Source organism: Biomphalaria glabrata, chromosome 5 (genome assembly GCF_947242115.1).
Source record: "Biomphalaria glabrata chromosome 5, xgBioGlab47.1, whole genome shotgun sequence".
Lineage (NCBI taxonomy): Eukaryota > Metazoa > Mollusca > Gastropoda > Planorbidae > Biomphalaria > Biomphalaria glabrata.
In genome coordinates this window covers 47,311,032-47,332,712 of record NC_074715.1, presented here as the reverse complement: position 1 = coordinate 47,332,712, position 21,681 = coordinate 47,311,032, and the positions used below count along the sequence as shown (strand labels likewise).

General features: G+C 34.8%; 2 protein-coding genes across 5 annotated transcripts in view; one reads left to right on the top strand and one right to left on the bottom strand.

The window, feature by feature from the left end:
* The window catches only part of LOC106052246 (uncharacterized), a 33,127-nt gene extending 27,540 nt beyond the window's left edge, over positions 1 to 5,587 (bottom strand). Inside the window, exon 1 of one of the 2 annotated variants that reach the window (XM_056028454.1) lies at positions 5,456 to 5,587. The gene's annotated coding sequence lies outside the window, so the exon portion shown is untranslated. The remainder of the gene's footprint in view (positions 1 to 5,455) is intronic. The other variant, XM_056028453.1, reaches the window with a different exon arrangement.
* Positions 5,548 to 21,678, top strand: LOC106052252 (mitogen-activated protein kinase kinase kinase 1-like). 3 transcript variants are annotated; one of them, XM_056028451.1, is made up of 24 exons: positions 5,548 to 5,657; positions 6,040 to 6,446; positions 8,034 to 8,172; positions 8,305 to 8,349; positions 8,603 to 8,710; positions 8,908 to 9,129; positions 9,235 to 9,351; positions 9,440 to 9,603; positions 10,418 to 10,539; positions 10,688 to 10,775; positions 10,913 to 11,066; positions 11,182 to 11,424; positions 11,838 to 11,959; positions 12,077 to 12,168; positions 12,257 to 12,445; positions 12,593 to 13,993; positions 14,104 to 14,285; positions 14,424 to 14,576; positions 15,130 to 15,292; positions 15,479 to 15,610; positions 16,779 to 16,921; positions 17,120 to 17,251; positions 17,356 to 17,555; positions 19,482 to 21,678. In XM_056028451.1, the coding sequence occupies exons 2-24, from the start codon at positions 6,106 to 6,108 to the stop codon at positions 19,483 to 19,485; spliced, it is 4,656 nt and encodes a 1,551-aa protein (XP_055884426.1). In that variant the 5' UTR covers positions 5,548 to 5,657; positions 6,040 to 6,105; the 3' UTR covers positions 19,486 to 21,678. The 3 variants fall into 3 exon arrangements, with proteins under 3 accessions (XP_055884426.1, XP_055884427.1, XP_013063027.2); XM_013207573.2 differs by lacking the exon at positions 5,548 to 5,657 and having other exon boundaries at positions 5,889 to 6,446; XM_056028452.1 differs by lacking the exons at positions 5,548 to 5,657; positions 17,120 to 17,251; positions 17,356 to 17,555; positions 19,482 to 21,678 and adding an exon at positions 16,053 to 16,104 and having other exon boundaries at positions 5,888 to 6,446; positions 16,779 to 16,909.
* The last annotated feature ends 3 nt before the right edge of the window (positions 21,679 to 21,681 follow it).

Below are 21,681 nucleotides of genomic sequence, written 5' to 3'. Positions count from 1 at the left end.
TTGTCTAGTTTTTTTAAGGACTATTCGAGCGGCGTTGTTCTGTATACGTTGCAGTTTGGCTATTTTGTCATCAGGTATACCTGCTAGCACGGCGTTGCAGTAGTCAAGGCGGGAGAGTATGAATGCCACAGCTAGCGTTTTTGTTGACTCCGTTGTTAAATATGGTCGGATCTGGCCTAATCTGCGCAGCTGCAGATAAAGACCTTTGCAGAGCTGATTTATGTGTGGGTCGAAAGATAGTGTTGAGTCGAAGAAAACTCCAAGATTCCGCACTACATGGACAAAAGGAACATGGCAGTTAGTGATAAAGAGAGAATCTGTGCTTTCAACTTTTGAGACATTGTTCCTAGTGCCAATCTTAATTATTTCTGTCTTGTCTTCGTTCATCTTGAGTTTATTTTCAACCATCCAATCGCTCACCTTTGCAACGGTACTACTGATTTTCTCTGCCAGATGCGACACCTCTGAGGGTACTGATGAATCGTATAACTGTGAGTCATCGGCAAAGAAATGGTATAAGATGCCGGTTGGCCGTATGACACCGCTGAGTGGATATGTGTACATAGTGAACAGTGTGTACTGGGCCTAGAACTGATCCTTGGGGTACTCCGTACTTCAAAAGTAAGCTTGTTGATTCCGTCCCGCTAACAACGACACTTTGGGTGCGTTCCGTCAGGTAGGATCCAAGCCACTTTAGGACGACTCCTGCTAAACCAAAAGTTGCAGAGAATCTGGCCATCATAATTTCATGGTCTAGCGTATCAAAGGCTGCGGACAAGTCCAGCATGGAAAGAATTGATATGTGGCCTTTGTCGGAATTGTGAAGTAAGTCGTTTAGTACCCTGACCACTGCTGTCTCTGTGCTACGGCACTTCCTATATGCAGATTGAAATTCTTCCAAGAGACAGTACTGTTCAAGATGAGAAAGAATTTGCGCTAACACGATGCGCTCCAGAAGCTTTGACAGGAAGGGAAGATTTGATACCGGGCGATAGTTTTTTAGACATTCCGGTTCAAGACTGGATTTCTTTAATAAGGGCCTGACAAGTGCATGCTTAAATTGCTGTGGTACAATGCCTGAAGTCAGTGAAGAGTTCACAATGTTGGTAATAGTAGGTACAAGCTCATCTAAACATTCAAGGAGCAAGGAGGTTGGAATGGGATCAAGGTCACATGACTTATTTGGCATCTTCAAAATAGTACTTTTGACATAATCTTCAGATACACGCTGAAACTCGCAAAAAGGAGTATTTTGAAAAATTGGAGAGTGGTCAAGCTGTGATGAGAGGGATGGCATGTCATTTCTAATCTGCTCAATCTTCCCAATGAAGAATCTATTGAAGGAATCAGGAAGTTCAGATACTGGGATAGATGACGGCAAACGTTCGTTATTTGCTCCCCCTAACATTTCAGCGGTGATCCTGAATAGCTCCTTTGAAGAATCAGAATTTTCGATTTTTTGTCGAATATGACTAGCTTTTGCGTCTCTAATCATACGGTTAACCTTGTTTTTTTCTCGTATGTATATTTGTCGATGTATCGTCAGACCTGTCTTTTGAGATCTACGTTCGGCACGTCGGCGAATAAGTTTGGCAGTCTTTATGTCTTAAATTAATGTAAAAAAAAATGTGGACATTCATTTGGGGGAACGTGCGTATAGGCTTACTTTCATTATACTTGATAAATATTTGCAGCATTCCGAATTTGATAACAAAATAAGTGTTACAAGGTAAAGACCAATTTAACCTAAACGTAGTAGGCTAATCTAAATTAGTCCGTCGCAAAAATTCCAGCGCTAGAGGAAAATAAAATTAATTTTTGTTTATCCTTTTATATAGCCTATATATATATATATATATATATATATATATATATATATATATATATATATATATATATATATATATAAGAAGAGCTGGGGGCAGTGGCGTAGCGAGGTACACTAGTACCGGTTTTAAGAACTAGAAGAACAAAAAATATATTCATCCTGAACTTAGTACATTTACCCAAAGACATTCCAATATACTGGGTACCACCTTTTTACACTCAATTTTGTTTAAAAAGTATCCTTTCAGACTTTGCAATGTACATGGCGGATAATGTTTCTGTTTTTATGGCCGACGGTTAACGAGGGTGTCATGTGGCTAGCACAACGATCAACCGCCTTTACTTTCCCCAATTGATGTCAAGTACCCATTAGAGCTGGGCGTCTTAAAAATCCCGAAATGCAAAATCCTTTCACCGAGATTCGAACTTGAGACTTCTCGGTTCGGAAGTCAAGCGCTTTACGCTCCAAATTTAGATATGACTTCCTACAAATCATAGCGTCATTACACTCAAGTCAGTTACCTCATCTTACCAGTAATAGTCATGACGCTAAATGCTATAAAATAAATAAACGACTGTTTTTCATTGGCCTCTGTGGGAGAGATGAACGCTACTGGCAAGAGGTTTGAAGACTTTCAAATGCCTATGTAGTGACGGTTGCCTTAATTAAGCAGAAGTGAGAACTAGATCTAGGCCTATATCATAGTCACTGTTATCTATCTTAACAGTTTGTTCGTAGAACCACAGACAGACTTGACTTGTACGTTTGAGACATCCCTTCAAAAATGAAACATTACGTCCTAACATAAATCTCCGCTATGACCGCAGGGGAGGACAGTGTGCTGATTTTAACTGGGGGAACATCAAGACAGTCCAATGCACATTCAACCAAGCAGCCATCCAGGCAACGCTCTGATGGGGCTATATCAAGCACTACATAAGCAGATTCAAAGTTTATTACCGAAACCATATTTGCTTGAAATAGGTTCCCTGAAGAAACTAGTAGGCCTAATTAAAACCTATGATCTTTAAGGTATACATTGGGTTCTAATTAAAAATTTAAACATGTATATTTCTATGTTAAATAATTTATTCTCGTAGTGTCCTCAGCCTGTGACAATTTTCTTAATAATGGATCTAACCAAAAAAAAAAAAAAAAGAATGACGGCAGATCGACAAAAGCGGCCGAATCGGTCACCTATTTTTTTTTATCTGCTAAGCTTAGGGTTCAATTCGCTTAGTTAGCTTATCGTATAATAAATTAGGTCCTATGCTATTAATGTGTTATCTTCATAATGATTAAAGATTAATTAATTCCCTGCTTGATCTGGCAACTCGTTCGAACCCATGACCTATTGACACATGATGAAAAAGGGAAAATGATACAAATATAAACTTGTCCTAGAATATGAAATGATCCTAAACCCTTGTGTCTTTATGATTATTCTGTTTAGGTTACATGTGTGTATTTGATTGTTATGGTTCAGTGCTTTATGTAATACTAAGCTGTTATATTTGTTATGCTTCTGTCTTATAGAGTCTCTAAGTTTGAGTGATTTTACCAATGATGTTACTATTGTTAAGTTTAGAAAAAAAAGATATAGAACCACACCTACTTGACTGACAATGTAATGTCACCAAAACAAATTCTACTTAAAATAACGTTGACGAATGTATCTGTGCATGGATAAAATAAAAGAAACATTTGATCGATCTTGATTTTTGTTTAAATCTTCAGAACTAGACGGAAGTTGTAAGGTACAGTCACGTTAGATTATTCCCCCCCCTCCCCCACCTTCCCATTGGCTACCTCGCGTTTGTTAAAATGTCCACAAGGTACATGATAGACCAGCTTTCAGAGCATTCAATCTGTTATAGTAGGCCTATGTGTTGTCGAATGTGTCGTAATTAATTGGAGCAGCACCATCGGGTAAACCCAATAACAGAGCCATATGTTCAGGTCTATGTAAATAAAAAGTTGTCAAAGCTCTTTATCATTGAACGGGGCATTACAGGTCAATTTTTAGGAAACTTTCCACAAATAATCCTTAACAAAAGGCGGGGGATGTAAATATGTATGAGAGACACTCCTCTCATCCTTACACTGGGCGGTCAAACTCTCTTAAAATAACCCTCCCGATTTTAGAGAATTAAATTTAAATCTTTATCGAGTGAAACTTGTCGAACGTTATCAATACAGTTGTTACTGTTCTCCTATATGTTCCTAAAATGATTGGAATCATATGGGATCACTATGTAGCTTAATCAGCCAACACTGCCTGAACAGCATGACCATGTTTTTTAAAGAGATTGTAGAGTTTTCTACATGTTTCATAAATAGTTTATAAATATATAAAATTAAAGTAAAATAGAACATTTTACATGTAAGTGTGGATGCATAGACATTTGGCATCTACAAATCATGCATGTCTCTCAGCTGTGAAAAAAAAATCTATTTAGGTCTTCTTATCTTATAAAATACAGACGTTATTTTTTTTAAAAAAAAAGATGATTACGTCCTACACGTCATGCATCTAGTCATGCATGTTAACCAATGATCAGGCTAGCTCAGGCAACCCATTCCATGCTCTAATAGCACTAGGGAAGAAGGAGCATTTGTACAAATTTGTCATAACATATGGAATGAGAAATGTGCCTATATCTCTGTGTCTTTCTGATTATTTTTATTAAGATTTTGTTTTTGTATTTGAAGATTATGGTTCAGTATTTTATGTATTATTAAATAATTGCTACTTTAAGATAAGATACGATAATTTTTATAGATCCAATCAAATGGAAATTCAGTTTGACTACAATTGACAACCTCAGCGTAACTACTGTACAATAACAATATAGATGAAAAATTCGAACAACATTCACACACGAAACACATACACACTCATAACCAGCGCTTTATGAATTTGACTTCTATGTACTTCTCGATGACGACAGCTGATCATCTAACACTCTGACTTATGAGTTCTATTCTGAAGGCTTTCTAAATTTAGTGATTTTACTAAAGGTGTTACTCTAGTCAGGCCTGTATGATTTAAGAATTACTTACAAATTAGAAAGAAAAGATGCTCATGTTATTCCTTCTAAAATATCCAGATCAAAGTACATTAGTAAATGACGATAAATTAAAGGGTCTGTGTCTATTAATTAATAGTACATAAGAATTGATAGGACTTGATAAGTAATAGGCCTACACTATGACTATGATTATGAAGCTTCTTATAGGCCTACAACTTTTCTTTAGGTTCAGTACGAATAGAAAGATATACATATAATATTAAAAAATAAAAGATAAATCTTAATCCTATGATTATCTTGACTTCAATCAACTCGGTCAACGCCGGGTATTGATCTATTCTCTAGAAGTAGTACATTTAAAGAAAAGTATTTAAGTAATCTAGTATACTATTAAGTATTATTATTTATAATTATAGTATAGTATTTTAGTAATTTAGTAGTATGTGTGTATAGTTTATATATAGTAATATAGTCTAGACAATCATAGATAGTCTATATAATTAATAGCCTACATAGATTTTCTTCACTCCTCTTCGGTGATTAAATAATGCAAATTGTTTTTGCTATTGCTGGAAAAAAAGATATATTTACTTACGAGTTAATTTATAAATCCATATTTATTTCAAATTTAAATACTACAGGTCCACATATTTTATTTTCGTTTCATTTTTTATATGACCTTTGACTTAGGAAGTGTCCATGTTGTCAACAACAACTGCCTCGTTTCCATTTAAAAGCGCTGGCGCGAAAAGCAGACACAAGAATTCCCTTTTGTGGAAGTTTCCGACTTGATTTCCGTAAGTTTATTACTTTTTTTCTTTAAGAGATTATAACATGTTGAATATTACATTAAGATTGTTGTACTTGAAATTTAAACCATTTAAAACAAATTTTCAATTAAAATATTGTAAAACTTTTTAGATTTATCACTTAAAGTAAATCGACTCTCTTCCTCCTACGTAAAACACCGATTTCTAAAAATAGAACCTGACGATATTCTGAAACGAGGCTAAGAAAATAATCTCCACCAAAACACAGAATCTTCCCCGACCGGAAGCGGCACTTTTATCGAGAAAAATCAATAATTTCCTTGCTGGAGATCGAAAGGGGGGACTTTTTGAAGTTTATTGATCCCCCCTTTCGCCTCAAAACTTGTGACAAAGAATTTCTTTTGTACAGGGTGTTACTAGCTCGAGGGACAAAGAGATGCTGTGGTGGCCTTGAAGACCGAAACTTGCATCTAAGATGGCTTCCATCTGCACTAATAATGGGCCAGCAGTGGAATCTTCGTCTGCCTCCACTTCGGCTGCATCTGTGGAATATCAGTATATAAGAACAGAAAGTAATACTATACACTTAGAACCGTCTCCTTCTATTATTTGTGAAAATTGCAATAAAGGAGCTGCATATGAAGAAACTTTTCAAGGCCCCCACACATGGAGAAAAATTCTTCGACATGTCCCTTCTACTAAAAGAGCAAGGAAATCCCAAACGCAAGAAACAAATGTATCAGACAACGGAAATCGAACGCAAAGCTCTAACTCAATGCATTTCGACAATGACAATGAGATAACCAATCAAGATTTGTAAGTAGACCTAGACTCAATATAGACTACATTAAAGTATTTAACAGCTCAGCTTTTAAAAGTTTTAAAACTTGTTCTATCAAAATTGACTCAAAATTAAAGTAAAAAATATGCAATTATTAGACAGACTAGTTAAAGTAATTAGAGTTAATCAATGATTATAGTTTGATCTTTATATCTAATCTATATCCACTTGACAAGTTTAATAACAATGATGACTGATGTTACACTACATAAAAATCTACAATATAGATATCTAGGTCTATAAGTATAAATAATGGCAGCACGCTGCACAATATTCTTTAATGAGAAAAAAAGGTGAAGAAATTTAAATCTACCATAATAGTGATAGTTTTGACCATGGCATATTATAATTATCCAGCCCTCTGACTTGACAACTTTACACTGTCCACAAAAATACAGTATGATGTGTTGTCTGCTAGGTGCTGTTTGTCACGTCAGAGGGTGCATGTTTTGTGTACTGGTCCAGGACTGTCCATTATTTCATAGTATTAACTGATGTCAATGTTCTGTAATAAAAAAAAAAGTAAAAGTTCCCCTTTCATACCTTGCACTCTATGGGGCAGATGATGTAAAGGTCATCTGTTTCTGTGGTCCATGGTTAACAAGGGTGTCATGTGGCCAGCACAAAGACCAACTGGTTTTACTTTTCCCCAACTAATTTCGTTCACATTGAAGCTGGGTGAACTCATCCTTAAAATGCCGAAATAAAAAAGGGCCCCCTCATTTTGAAAGCCAAGTGCTTTACCACTCAGCCTTCAGCAATTTTCTGACACGCACCCAATTAAAGGATTGAAAAATTGGGTCATAAGTTTTTTTTATACAATTCGAAAGTAACAAGACATACCTCAGTATTGCTTTAAATATACCCACTAAAAGACTACTACAATGTAAGGGAGCTGCTGTTCTTGTATGTACCATTAAAATGACATAGCAATAATAGTTTTACCTATGTTTGTGTGGATTAGAATATTTCTAGTGTTATACAATATATGTTAGACTAAATACAAAAACAAAAGAAGTTAAGGCATAAGAAGAAAAAAACAGGCTAGACTCACGGCAAAATCATTCACTGTGGTTTAGATCTGCAGTCTTGTATTTTTAACTATGCTAATATATTGTGGGAAATAGTAATCTTTTTTTTTTTTATCATTAATACATTAGATAGTTAGTACTTTTATCTATTCCATTTCATTTATTCCACGGTGTAGTATAATACATACATTATATGTTTAATATTACTATCTCTTCCATTAATACTATTACTATCTTGTAAAAAGATATTAAGAAACCAGAAGCAAACATACCATCACTTAGTTTTTTTTTTCTTGCAGAAATTTTCTCCCCTATAATTATGTCATAGATTAGTATTTATTATATTATATATATATATATACATTTTTTTTTGTTTTTGTTTTGGTTTAAGTTCTAGTTAGATAGTTTTTGATGATCATTGTAAACAATTTTTATTAATGGTATCAATATAATATAAATTTAATAAGCTTTTTTTTTTAATGTAAATTAATAATTCTTATATGATCTAATAATAAAAATTGTGCTTTCCAGATCTGAACTACAATCCCAACAGCTGGATCATTCAATGGAGCAAGATACACCAGATGCCTATTTAGTCCAGGGAGACCAAGAAGTTTCACATTTTCCACCATGGAAAAAAGAATTCATTGAAAAATCCAACTACAGAAAAGTTAGTATTGATAATGAAGGTTTATTTATTTTTGTTTGGCTACTTCTATTATTCGAATGCTTTTATCTGATGAAGAAATTTCCAGTTACAAAGTGTCCAAATCATTTTGTCTGTTGTTTTTTTTTATAACAGATGTTTAAACAGTCTACCAATTCTTTAGTGGTCCAGGCATCACAGGTAAGGATATATTCATTTTTCAAATATTAGAAATAATGTTCAAAATGATAGTTGTGTGTCTAAGCAAGTGATTTTATTTATCTATTTAAAATAAAAATTAAATTCCTTGTTTTTGACTTGGAAATTAAAGCTGGGTGAACTCATCCTTAAAATGCGAAAATAAAAAAGGACCCCTCAGTTTGAAAGCCAAGAAAAAAAAACAACAAAAAACGTAACCTTTATACATTCATTAGACATGCTTTAAACATTATAGATTCCAGTGACAGTCAGACGTCGTGGAAGTTTACATGGACAAACAGAATCAGCATTTACTAGACAGGTAGTTAACTCTACCAAAAAGAAGCTCTCGCCTTCAAACTCAGTAAGCTTGTTGTTTGGTTGTTGTTGTTTGTTTTTTTTAAGCATTTTTATTTAAGCATTTGCCTCTATTCATAATTGGCAAGGTAAAGATCTGATTAACAAAAATTCTTGTCAGGGTTACGCTGTAAAGATGTAACTAGTTTCATTGCATGTTTTGAATGTCTACATTAAACATTTTTTGTCCTGTTTAAAAATTAGTTTCGACAAGCCATCTCGAATACAAGTGCCCATCCCGGTCGGAGAATAGTAGAACCAAAAAATATGCTTGCTGAAGTTTCGACTAATGTAGATGTCACCAAAAAGCGTATAGAGCGTGTTCAAAGAGCAAGGTTATACCTCCTTCAACAGACAGGGCCCAATTCTTTTCTGATTGGAGGAGACTCACCAGATCATAAATACAGAGTCATCATTGGACCACAGGTAAAATAGCTTGCCCACCCCTGCTTGATTGGTGATTTCTTTGATGTTAATTTGTATCCCATGCATTGAGCAAAAAACATTTCTCTTTATTTACCTTTCTCACAGACCTGTAGCTGTGGCAGAGGTCCACATTGTGTTCATGTTCTGTTCGTAATGCTGAGAGTCTTCCAAGTAGTGGAGAATGACACCTTACTGTGGAACAAAACTTTAAAAAATTATGAAGTAAGTAAGTTTTTTTGTTTTTTTTAAAGTAGTTTTGTGTATTATTCAGGGTGTTTGTGCTAATATCTTCACACATTTTCTTTACCAGGTAGAAAATCTGTTCAGGAGTTTCCATGATAAATTAAGCTCTCGAATTACTAAAAGACGAACTTCACAGCGTAGAAAAGAAATCATCAAGCAAGAGGAAGGGGAAGAGGAAAGAACTGTTGACACTCAAGATGTTAGCCGGCTACCATCAGAAAGTGATGCAGGGTTAGTGTTATTCAGTTTTGTTTCATCCTTATTTCAGAAATTTAATTTAAAAAAAAAAAAAAAAGTGTATTTATGTGCTTTGTATCTTAACTCTTTGACTCCAGAATTATTTTCCACCTTTGGACGGAATTAAATTTTCCGCCATTTCAGAGTGGGTTACTCTGCTTCAATATAACTTGTATAACTTTTTTATTTATTATTGGACAATAATAAATTTGATATAGAATTAAAGAGAAATGGATGCTCTTTCCATTTCTTATGTTTTCTAGTTTGCAAATTATGTTCTTGTTGTAATTTTGGGTTTTGAATATAAAAATGAAAAACTCACCAACTGACATTGAAAATATCCATCCAAGTGCATGTTATAAGAAATTTATTGTTCAAATTTAATCCAAAGATCTTTTTTTCTCATTTTTAGTCAATTGTTTACAGAACACCATAGAAGAAACAGCAATAGACACAAAAAATAATAAACTGGAACTAATAATCCAATGTCACTACTTTAACAAAAAAGCCCATAAAAAAGCAACACTCTTGGAACATAAAACTTTTGTAATCTCTTTACAAACTTCGTACAAAATAAAAACACGTTAAATGAAGGAAATTCCGGATGTTTAGCAAAGGGAAACTATTCTAGATAAAAAATTAAGCAATAAAAAAACATGAATGGGAGAAATAGAAATGAAAAAAAAAATTTTTAATAGCCGATGCCCTCAGCGTTGGTCCGACTTTTTTCCCCTTTTTTAAAATCAACGTCCTGTACGTTGGTCCGGAGCCAAAGAGTTAATTCAACTAATTTTTATTTTATTTGCAGAAGTGTGCGGGAAGAAGAAGAAATCTGTCCTATTTGTTTGCTAGAGATGCTTGAAGGAGAAAGTTTGATCTGCTGTGATAATGGTTGCCATAATAGACTCCATCATCATTGTATTGCCATATGTAAGCTGGTCTTTTATTTCCTTTTTAGTTTCGCTTCAACATTAGTTGCAATTATTTTCTGAAAGATCATAAAAACTCAATTCCTTCATTTATGTTACTTTATATAGTTTCAAATGTTTGAGGTTTTTTTTTTTTTTTTTTTTTTTAGGGTTTGAGGAATGTAGGCGACAAAATGACCCACTTAATTGTCCATTGTGCCGAGCTCAATGGAAATCAACCACAGTTGAAATCAAAAGGTTCTTATTTAATTATCATCAGCATATAGGCAGTAGAAATACACATAATGTTTACTTAAATACATGATTTTTGTATCTCTTATAATAATGATAGAAAACGTGGGTTACCCTGGGCTACTGTTAACATTTTGTCTCAGTACACAGAGCAGCACCTCAACTGATGGACCTGCTTCCTCCAACACAAGATCATCATCACCTCACCATCTCACTTCAGAAGAGGATAGTTCCAGGTTGCCTTATGCTGAGCCCATTCCTGCTGAGCTAGAGTTGACAGCTGCCCCTTGGGTTGAGGTACCACTTTTCTGTAATCTTATTTAGGATTCTTAAAAATCTATTTCAACATTTTTATCATAGTAAAAAAAAAAAATCGGCCCTTAACTTTCACTTCAATTTTGTTATTGTTTAGGCCTTAGGAGCTGACCTTGTAGGATGTCTGTTGTCACGCAACTGGTCCATAAGAGAAGCAGGTCTGAAACATTTAAGTAAAGAAGTGGTAGCAACCTTGCTAAAGGGTGCAGGGGAAGGCAGGTCAGGTGTTATTGTGTCTCCAGTTCGGCAGGAAGCAACTCACAACATGCTAAAAACAGCTTGTAACATCTTAGCTTACACATGTGCAGATCCTGTTTACAGGGTTTTTGTTGCTTCATTGGTGAGCATTTGCCTTTTTTCTTTCCTTTAGATATATTTTGAATCCCTCCAACCCTATTGGTGGAACAAATTTTTTTTTTTTCTTTTTAAATCCTTTCTATATAAAAATAGTTGTTTTTTCCCCACTTTAAACATGGCAGTGTTCTTTTTCTTTTTTTTTTTTTTCAAACATTTTCTTTGAAATGGTCTGAGAAGACCTATTATTTCAACATTTAACTGAGTGAGGTAACTCACCTGGTATATTTTTTGAAATGGTCTGAGAAGACCTATTATTTCAACATTTAACTGAGTGAGGTAACTCACCTGGTATATTTTAGAACTCTTAGCAATTGTTTGAAAAAAAAAGAAAAAAACAGTTTGTCCTGATTTATATAAACAAATCATAAATCATTTAGTTTCTTTTGTAATGTTCAGAGAGCCATTCGCACACTTTTGTCCTACACACCTTGCCGAGATATGAAGCAGAGAACAAGGCTACAGAAAGTACTGAAGCCTATAATAGAAGCAATCATTTTAAAATGTACAGATGGTAACAGGTAAGTAACAATACATTATTGATGAGAATTCTTACTTAACGTTGGCAACAGTGGCTTAACAAAAATATAAATTGGCGTGTGCCTTTAAAAGTAATGCACTGATTAACCCCCTTACAGGCGAACGAGTCAACTTTCTCTTTCTACACTAGTGGAGTTAGTGAAAGGTCAGGAAGGGGAGCTAGCTGTGGGACGAGAAATCATCAATCCAGGTATACTTACCTTTGCAACTTAACATTAATTTCATATCTATTGGTGAAGAATGCGTGCTTAAATACTTGTTTATGTGGTGCTTTACAGGTAATGAAGGATTGGATGGTCTAAATTATGTTTTGAAGTGTGTCACTGAGGATTATGACAAGGATTCAGTGACCTGGCAGTGGCTGTTAGGGAGGCTATATGTACTAGACAGGCTTTTGGAGGAGTTTCCTACTGAATTTGTTCCAAGACCAGAAGAAGCGCGAGATGCAGCAGGAGCAGCTGAAGCAGGTAAGTCATGCATCCATGTAGTTTTATATATTTAGTTTAAAACATTACTTTGCACTTGGTCTTTTACAAAATATTTATTACAATTAAAATGAAACAAACTGGAAATATATTGTTGGCTTTTGATATTGTGAATTTTTTAATATTCAGATGATGAAGCTGAAATTGGTGCTGCTGCTGGACCCTGCGAAGCTAGAAGAACCGACTCATCTGAAGTGGGAGGGGCCTCCAATTATGAAAGACTTATGTCTGTGGCCCATTTCTCTGTGAAGGCTGTATGCAGTACTCACATGAGGATAGCCCGTATGTCCAGGAGAGTGTTTTTGCTTTCTGCCAAGCTGGGTGCTCATGTGCAAAAAGTGATCTTGGAACTTAAAACTCTTCTTTCCCAGATAGATTCCACCTCTGTGGCATCTCTTCGTAGGAAACTTGACAGAATAGTTGAAGACTTCCAGCTGTCTGAGAGAATAGTTTATGAACTAATGCATGGTTCATGGAAACAAGGAAAGTTAAATTCTCCCTGCCACACTCCCATGGATTCGCCATCCTCCACCCCAAGATGTAATTCTCCAGAAAATGCCCCCATTGATCTGGGAGTACATCCTACAATAAACAAAGAACCTTCTGCTCCTCCGACAACACCAGTGCAACGGTCTAAGAGGAAGCTTAAAAGAGGCATACCCCGCAGAAGCTTTCGTGAACCAAACTGCCCCCCAGCTCCTCCTCCCACATTGGAAAACTCCCCTGAAAAAGTTTACCAAGACCACCTTAAAGAGAACGTTGATGCTTCCAACATACTGCTGGGGGAGGGCGCTGGAGTAAGTCATTTAGGAAGTGCAAGCCCGCCAAATAGGAGGAAATCCAATTTGCCTCGGCGAAGAAGAACTATTGAGGGGGAAACAGTTAAAAACAAAAGAGGTGGGTCGTCAAGCCCCACCATTGTTCGCAGGCGGACAACAGAAGGGTGTACTTACACTTCTAATGTGCCGCCACCTCAACCAGCTGCACCTCAGCAGTCACGCACAACAACACGTGTAACTCCATTAGTACATCCTGTTCCTGTAATATCAGTCACTGACACATCTGGCCAAGAGACGGGGAACTTCAGCCCTCTCTCTGACCTAGATGAAAACAGCAAAGATTCCAATGAAGAAACTGATGGTGGTAATAGCAAGCCTTTGAATATATATGAAACTATAAAAGTCTCCACTTCTTCTCATCTCTCGGACCATGTGACATTTTGTCCTGAAGATGTCAACCATAAGCCATCTGCAGCAGCTAGCAATGTCAATTCTACGTGTTGTTGTCAGTGCCGGTGCCATGAGTCTGCAAGTGCAGAAACAGGGGCATCTACTCCCAAATCAGGTGCAGCTGGTGTGCCTAACAGTCCAGACAGCCATTACCACACAGCAGAACATGAGTCCATGAGTAGTGATGACTTTCTGGACTTTTCTCAGTCTACTAAGCTATCCAGCAATGAAAAACCGGTTTCGTTTAAATCTGAAGTAGCCGAATCACCTAAATCATCACCCAGTCACTCTGTGCACAGTGGTGAGTAGTGATTAGCATTGTCGTTTGATCAATAAGCTTATATACAGTATAATCAAGCATGCATATTTTTCTCTTCTCTTTACCCAATGCTACTTATTGTATTAATCCAGCAACTAGTACCAAAAGTGAAGAGTGCAGCAAAAATTGTAAAGAAGAAGTGGAGCGTGAAGAGGCTGAAGCTTTAGCCAAAGCTCTAGATGTATCTGAGAGGCAGGACCCTTGCCCAGTGGTGCCAGGGCTGACCCCAACAGCTAGAGAAGAAGTTATAACTATAAGAATACAACCAGATGATGTAAGTTTTAATTGGGAGCTCAGCATAATAGAATTCTTTTATCGTTATTCATTCTCCTAATGAATATTATAAATGTAAAATTGTTAAATTAACATCACATTTGTTGTCACTGACCTAATGTCCACTTTTGACCACTAGGAGTGCGATGATAGAAATGGTGAATGCAGACAACCAACAATGTATTTAGAGAAAGTTCACTGGGTCAAGGGTCCACTGTTGGGTACAGGAGCCTACAGTTCCTGTTATCAGGCCAGAGATGTAAGGACTGGTGTTATCATGGCTGTCAAGCAGGTATTCTGACTCTCTTCTTTCATTGTAAGAATGCAGGATTGATAGTATGCCAGCTGAATCAAAGAAAATCATTCGCTAGCAGATGCAGTCAAGCTGACAAAATTTTTAAAGTTATGTGCCGCTAAAATCTAACTTATTCAGTTTTTTTAAATGTTAAAAAGAAGAAAAAACAATTAGTGCTTTCATTTAATTGAATATTCAATCACAGGGACAATGTTAACAAAGGCAAGAAGTTAAATTTTATAATCATTGATTTACCATATTTTTTATTTACAAGGGCAATCATCAACTAAACTGGCTATGATTGCTCTGCAGACATGCAAAAAAAAAACAATATGATACCTAAATTTTCTTCTTTAAGAGGTAAAAATCCAAAATAAAAATACATATGTGAATTTACAGCTAGATCAAAATGGAAAATATGGCATAATATGATGCATAATGATTTTTCTGTAGTTAGTTTTATTTAAGATTTTTATTCATTTTTTTTTATGACTTGCAAGTAGGGTTTTCATCATTAATCAATTCATTGACATCATTATTTTTGTACCAGATCTCATTTTGTCGCAATTCTGCCCAAGAACAGGAGAAGGTTATTGAGGCTATAAGTGAAGAGATTCACATGATGGCAAGACTGAGCCACCCAAACATTGTTCGTATTTTAGGTGCCACCAAACAGGGATGTCATTTTAACATGTTTGTGGAATGGATGCCAGGTACACAGTGATGCAACCCTCAAAATAGGATTGCAATTTTTTTTTTATGTTTATTTTTCATTTCTTCTCATTTTAGTGTCATGAGTTTCATTTCTTACAAATTATTCCACTCCTGCTATAATTTGTATTATAATTTCTGCTTATTACAAATAATCTAAAGCTCCCAACTGCAATTTGATTTGTCAGGTGGATCTGTTGCATACTTACTTGGTGAATATGGAGCCTTCACTGAGAATGTTATAGTTAACTATACCAGACAGGTCCTGCGTGGTTTGGCTTATCTCCATGACAATCATATTCTGCACAGGGATCTTAAAGGTAAAAGTCCATGTACTTAATGACATTTTACTGACTTTTAGATCTGTGTGGATAGGATGTTATAGAACATATCTTGTATTACAAAAGGCAATTCCACATAAGCAATCGCTACATTTATAGACCTCTGCACCATTTAGACATACAATAAAATATAATACAATAAAAAGGTATGCATTGTCTGACCAGTAATTAGACATGTTTTTACTTATTAGATAGACTCCAAGATATTCACTTGACTATAAAAACATAATGTCAATCTACGCTCAGGATGTAAACCACAGCCCTTTGTTGTCATCTCCAGACTTTCTAGACACCACATCTCTTCATCCATTATTTCTTTTCAATTGAATGGTTTCACTATTTCTCCTAGTGCCAGCGTCTTTCAGCTCTATTTTTGTCTGATTCACTTTGATCTTATTTTCACTTTGTTTTTCTTTCTTAGCAGACTGTTTGTCTATCGTAGCAGACCAGATTTTCTAGGATGCATAACTGCAGTAATTGTTTTATTGTTAATTTATTTTAAAACAGTGTTTTTGTTTCTTTAAGTGTTTTAATTTTAGTTTTAAATTAAATTTGAAAGTTATTATTTTAAATTTTTATTTGAGACTGTAATGGTTAAAATGTTTCAATTCGCACCAACAGAAATTATATGTATTTGTATATAATCATTTAGAGGTTTTTGGGTTATTTTATTTGATAGTATTTAGTCTTTATTGGAGATTTTCACTATAAATTAAATTGAACTTCCTTGTTGCCAACTGCATAAATTCTTTAATTTTCACAATATCTCAATTTGTGGCAGTTTATCTTTGTATCAAATTTCCTTTCTTACCGTAAGCTGCCCATGTGTTTTCAGTAAGGCTAAGGTCATAGAGTGAAAGTCCAATGTTTTCTCCATATTGAAATTATTTTGTGCCACCAATGCAAGAGTTAAGAAAATTTGATTCTGCAGTTCTAAATGTGCTAAAAAATTAGTATAAATCTATAGCTTATCAATGCTTCATTTATTTTGTACATCAGATACATTTAAAAACTTTTTTAGCCTTTCTGACATGAATGAAAATGTCCAATAAAATATTTCCCCTACTTTTAACTTAAAATATTATTTTTGAATTGAAAATGGAGATAATTAGAAAAGTCTTTTTACATGACTATTTTTTTTCCTTAGGGGCCAATCTTCTTATTGATAGCACAGGCCAGACACTACGAATTGGTGATTTTGGGGCCTCAGCCCGGTTAGCTTCCCAAGCCACTGGTGCAGGAGAGTTTCAAGGGCAGCTTTTAGGGACCATTGCTTTTATGGCACCAGAGGTAAGGCTGACATGTTTGTTTGTTGTTTTTTCTGGGTATTACTTTTTAGTCAACTAATTGGACTTCTTGTATGTACTTTAGTTTCATTAAAATACTAGTCTCTTAGAAAAAAAAATATAGATACAAATTTATTATAATACATTTCAGTAGGTTTTACATAGACAAGATTTAATTTATCATTACAATTCCACTGTGCAGGTGCTTCGTGGAGAAAGCTACGGAAGAGCATGTGATATTTGGAGTGTGGGATGTGTTATGATAGAAATGGCAACAACCAAGCCTCCGTGGAATGCTACAGATATCTCTAATCATTTGGCTCTTATTTTTAAGGTAGTCTCAATAAAAATCAAAGTGCATTGTTCACAATAATTATGCTAATGTACCAATTAAAGTGCCTCAGAAATTCTATAACACTTTATAAATTTCATTGCCAGATTGCATCATCTGTAGACTCTCCACCCATCCCAGAGAATCTTCCACCTCCAATTAGAGATTTGATGCTGCGGTGCCTTGAGCAAAATTCTGAAGATAGGCCATCTGCTAAAGACCTTCTGGTCCATCCTTTGTTCACACAATGTTTCACAACCACACATAACATGTCCAACCACTTGAATGGCAGCAAACTTGCCAATAGGTAAGATATTTTGGATTCTTCTGCTATGCCCAGCAAACTTTTAAATACATTTATTCAGTGCTTAAACACCTTCGATAAAGTCCAGTATGCAACAGTACTTGGCCATCAGACTCTTTTCTTCTGGGGCTATCCCCTCAACTGGGTCCATGTCCATCCTGCCATCTCTGCGTCTTGTTTTACTGATCTCCATGTTTGTGTTGGTCTCCCAGTTTTTCTCTTTCCCTGTGGCTTCCAGCCCAGAGCCTGTCTTGCAATGTTTTCTGATGTTCTTTGCATTGTATTTCTAATCCAGCCCCATTTGCCTCTTTTAATTTCTTCCATTACTAGGTTGTTTCCCACAATGCTAAATATAAGATTGTACTCAAATGTCAGACAAATAAGCGTGCCTGTCTCTAGTTCCCCATTCGTACACAACACTGATATTGTTAAAAAAACAACAACATTTGTATACAAAGTTATGCTGGCAGAGGTTATTGTGATGTTTATTTCTTGAAGTTAAATGGCACACCACTAAGCAATATGAAGAAATTAAAATATAGTTTTAAATTTCAAAAGAAAAGTGATGAATGTTTTTGTTTTGCATTTAGATTCTATTTACATTCTTCCATTCAATGCTACTGTGTCTTATAGAGACGTAGCAAGCAGTCTTGTGTAAAGCCTGATGAAGCATAAGAACCTAGAGTAGCATTGTTTTCACTTCAATTCACCTGCTGTCTTTCCAAACCACTTGGTCTGGAATCGACTCTGAAGGCGCCATTATCCCTTTGATCGTTGGAATGGCTTTTATCCAAAGAACAGGCCTGTACAGGAAGCTGTTCACCCCAAGTCCTGTCTGAAGGCTCCCAGCAGTAACGTCCATGGACCGAGTTAGGGGACCATACCACGTACACAGCAAAATGCGCCTCATTCCTGGTTCCCACTCGCTATAAGTGGCTGAGGTGGCTATTTGGTTTGTAATTGGCATGTTTTGGGACAACTTTAACTTGAGATATACCCCTACCATTTGCAGAGAGGAAGAGGAAATTCTATTTTTTTTTTACTGTCCCGAACTTGCAGAATTCCATTTCAACAGGCCACATGGTCTTTGGCTTGTATGTGAAATTGATTTTAATCCTTGAACTGTTGTCATAATCTGCCACCATTTTTTGTTTGTTCTGTGGTGTCCTCATATCGGCCAACTTAGATCATATTAAATCAAACTTTTATTCTTACTCAAAAAATTAATTAGTTATAAGTGATCAATGTATGATTCATAGTATTCCTTGTCCAATTATCATTCAATATATATATATATTATATATTATAAGGCTATCAAACTTCATTATCTTAGGCAGTTATAGACTATTTTCTAACATGCATAGTAAATGCTAAAATCGCCTGAACACCACAGAAAGTTTGCTATGTCAGTTCGAGGGTTAAATCAACTATTGCAGATTTCATAATCTAGATTGATATCTTGAAATATCCTAGATCTGGTTCTTGCATGTAAATAATTTCTAATTTACTGAAGGCAGTTAAATACAAAACTGATTTATTTATAGAATCTAAACATAATATGAGGCTAAAATTAAAGCTAATTCACATAATACATAATAATAATAATACATAATGAGTAGACTTTGACTTAGATCCTCCTGTGCCTTTTAGTGCATTGGGCAGCAAAAAGTTCCCCTTTAAGACTTTGTGGTCTATAGGGCAGCTAAGTATACTAAAATTTTTCTAGTAATCACATTTTTTTTTTCATTTCTACTGCAAGCATGTTCTTCAGTGGGCTCAAACTTTCTCATTTTCTACATGTTTTTGTTTTTTTTTCACTCAGATTTTGGTTGTAGGCATGCTAGATTTTCAGAATGTTGTTAGGTTGGCTTTTTGAACCTTCTTTATTTGAAGCTAAATTGATTCGGCTTTTCATTTTTATTTTTACAGGTAACATAAACTTATTGGATCATAAAAACTGGCATTATTTTTACAACTTGACCACTTGGTGTTCTGTTTGGTGGTGAGTCTTCCCTGTGACATTAAAGGAGTAACAGATATAATTACTAGAGTTGTCTAATTAATTAGGAATGTACCATTTTCTTGTAACCATTTAGATGCCAAAGAAGTTCATTGTAGAAATTTTTGTTTCTAGACTTTTTCTTTTTGTAATCAAATGAATTGTTAGTTTTTTTTTGTTTTTTTTTTTTTTAGTTAGTTTTTCTTTTTGTATTTTTTAAAAAGTAAATAGGGACTTTTAAAACAAAACATAAATGGCAATTTTATATAATGGCAGCTTATTAATTAACACATTAGACATAACAAAAAGAATTGTGTAATATACTGTACAAAAGCTAAAGGATTCTAATTGTATTTACTTAACAAATATTGAATTTCACAAAGAAACTTTTAAAACTTGTTTAGCGGTGAAAAGTTTTATCTTTGCACACATTTTTTTAAAGTCTCATCAAAATAGCTATTATATTTATGTATATTTTTTTTTCTACTTTTGTTTATAATGTTATTTTGTATGGCTAGTCTCATATTTCTGTGCCAGACAGTTCATAAACTTGGACTTCGCTGAGAACCAAGTTGTCTGTCCTTGTTTGCGGCTGTCTTCACCTGTCACACTTGCTGGGTGTTATTTTCATGAGACAAAATTGTTCTCTAGATGCCCCATTTATTTGTGGTCAAATAGACAATACTTGAATAAAAATGTGGACAGACTAAATGGGCAATAAAGAATGACTTGACTTAATAATTACACATTTTTTTTAAAATGCAAAATAACTTATTTGTTTGTTTAAAAATGTCGCCAGTATTTAAAGTCTCACAGTTACTATTGCTAGGTTGTGTATGTAAATAATGAGGTTGATGGTTAGCTGTAAGTGTACATTGCAAGAAGTCTTGTCATATTTGTTGCTATTTGGGTCATTCCACATTCCGCAGGAAAGTATTGTTGCTTTCTCTTAACTTATTTCATATTTTTTTCTTTTTGAAAAAAAAAAACTTCACAGTACCGGTACTACAAATTTGACTTTAAAATTTCCTCTTTCTGTGATATTAAATTGTCAAGGTCAGAGATTTATTTGCTTCACTTCACCCAATCAGTGAATGTCCATTTTAATGAGATCTGTACGGACGACATACAACAGTCGGGCAATGATCATTCATGAACCAGTGGGAGTGCATTTCTTGGTGCCATATTGGAAAGTTGTTCAATTTAGTTTTCAGCTGTTTTTGGATTAATTTCAGAGCCAGTTAAATGTATTTTTCAAATCCCACATGATTTGTTCCATGTTTGTTCAGATCTGAAATTTGTTTTTCCCCTACACACCTATTTGCCAGTTGTACTACCAGGCCAGCCTGAGTTGGTAGCTATATCTCTTCTGAATGCTTGTGGCTAAGGACTTGGCAGCAGGGGGCATAGTTTTTGTGCTTCATCCATTTGCTGCTAGTCTGGGACCAATTGTACGTATGGGTCTAAAAACACATTTAAAAAAACAAAATGCTTCAACATTTGACAAAACATGTTTGTTTTCACTTTTAATATTTGCTTTTTTTTTTTTTTTTTAAACTGCTGAAGTTTCTAATACTAGACTGTTTATGTGTAATTTTATAAGGCTTGGAGGGGGATACTAGTAACTGTTCTATAAAATGTCAACAAATCAGAATTGTTATTCTGGAAAAGTTACTTCTGCTTTCATTTTGTGAATCAATTGTTCGTGTTAAGGAACTTGTTTTCTTGTTGCCAACCCACTTTGCCTTCACTGTGTACAGGTTTTTAAATAGTTTTGAATCTTTGAAACTTCAGCATTAGAACAACTGGTTGTGACTGAAATGATCTTCCAAAGTATTGAATGCAATAGAATTTTCACAATGTATTTTATCTGTTTTACATTTTAAAAACAGTATTTCTCTACAAAATGAAACTTTTCAGATTTAAAATAGTCATTAAAAGGATCTTTACGCAACCCCAAAAAAAATCTTTTAGAACAGACATTTTAAGAAAATATTTTTACTTTGGCTTGTAATTTAACAGACATGTTTTACAAAAAGATAATTTTGATTATTGATTTAGATTTTTTAAAATTAATTGAGAGATATTTACCTAATGTTTAAATAAAAAATTAACAATTGTTTTTAACTT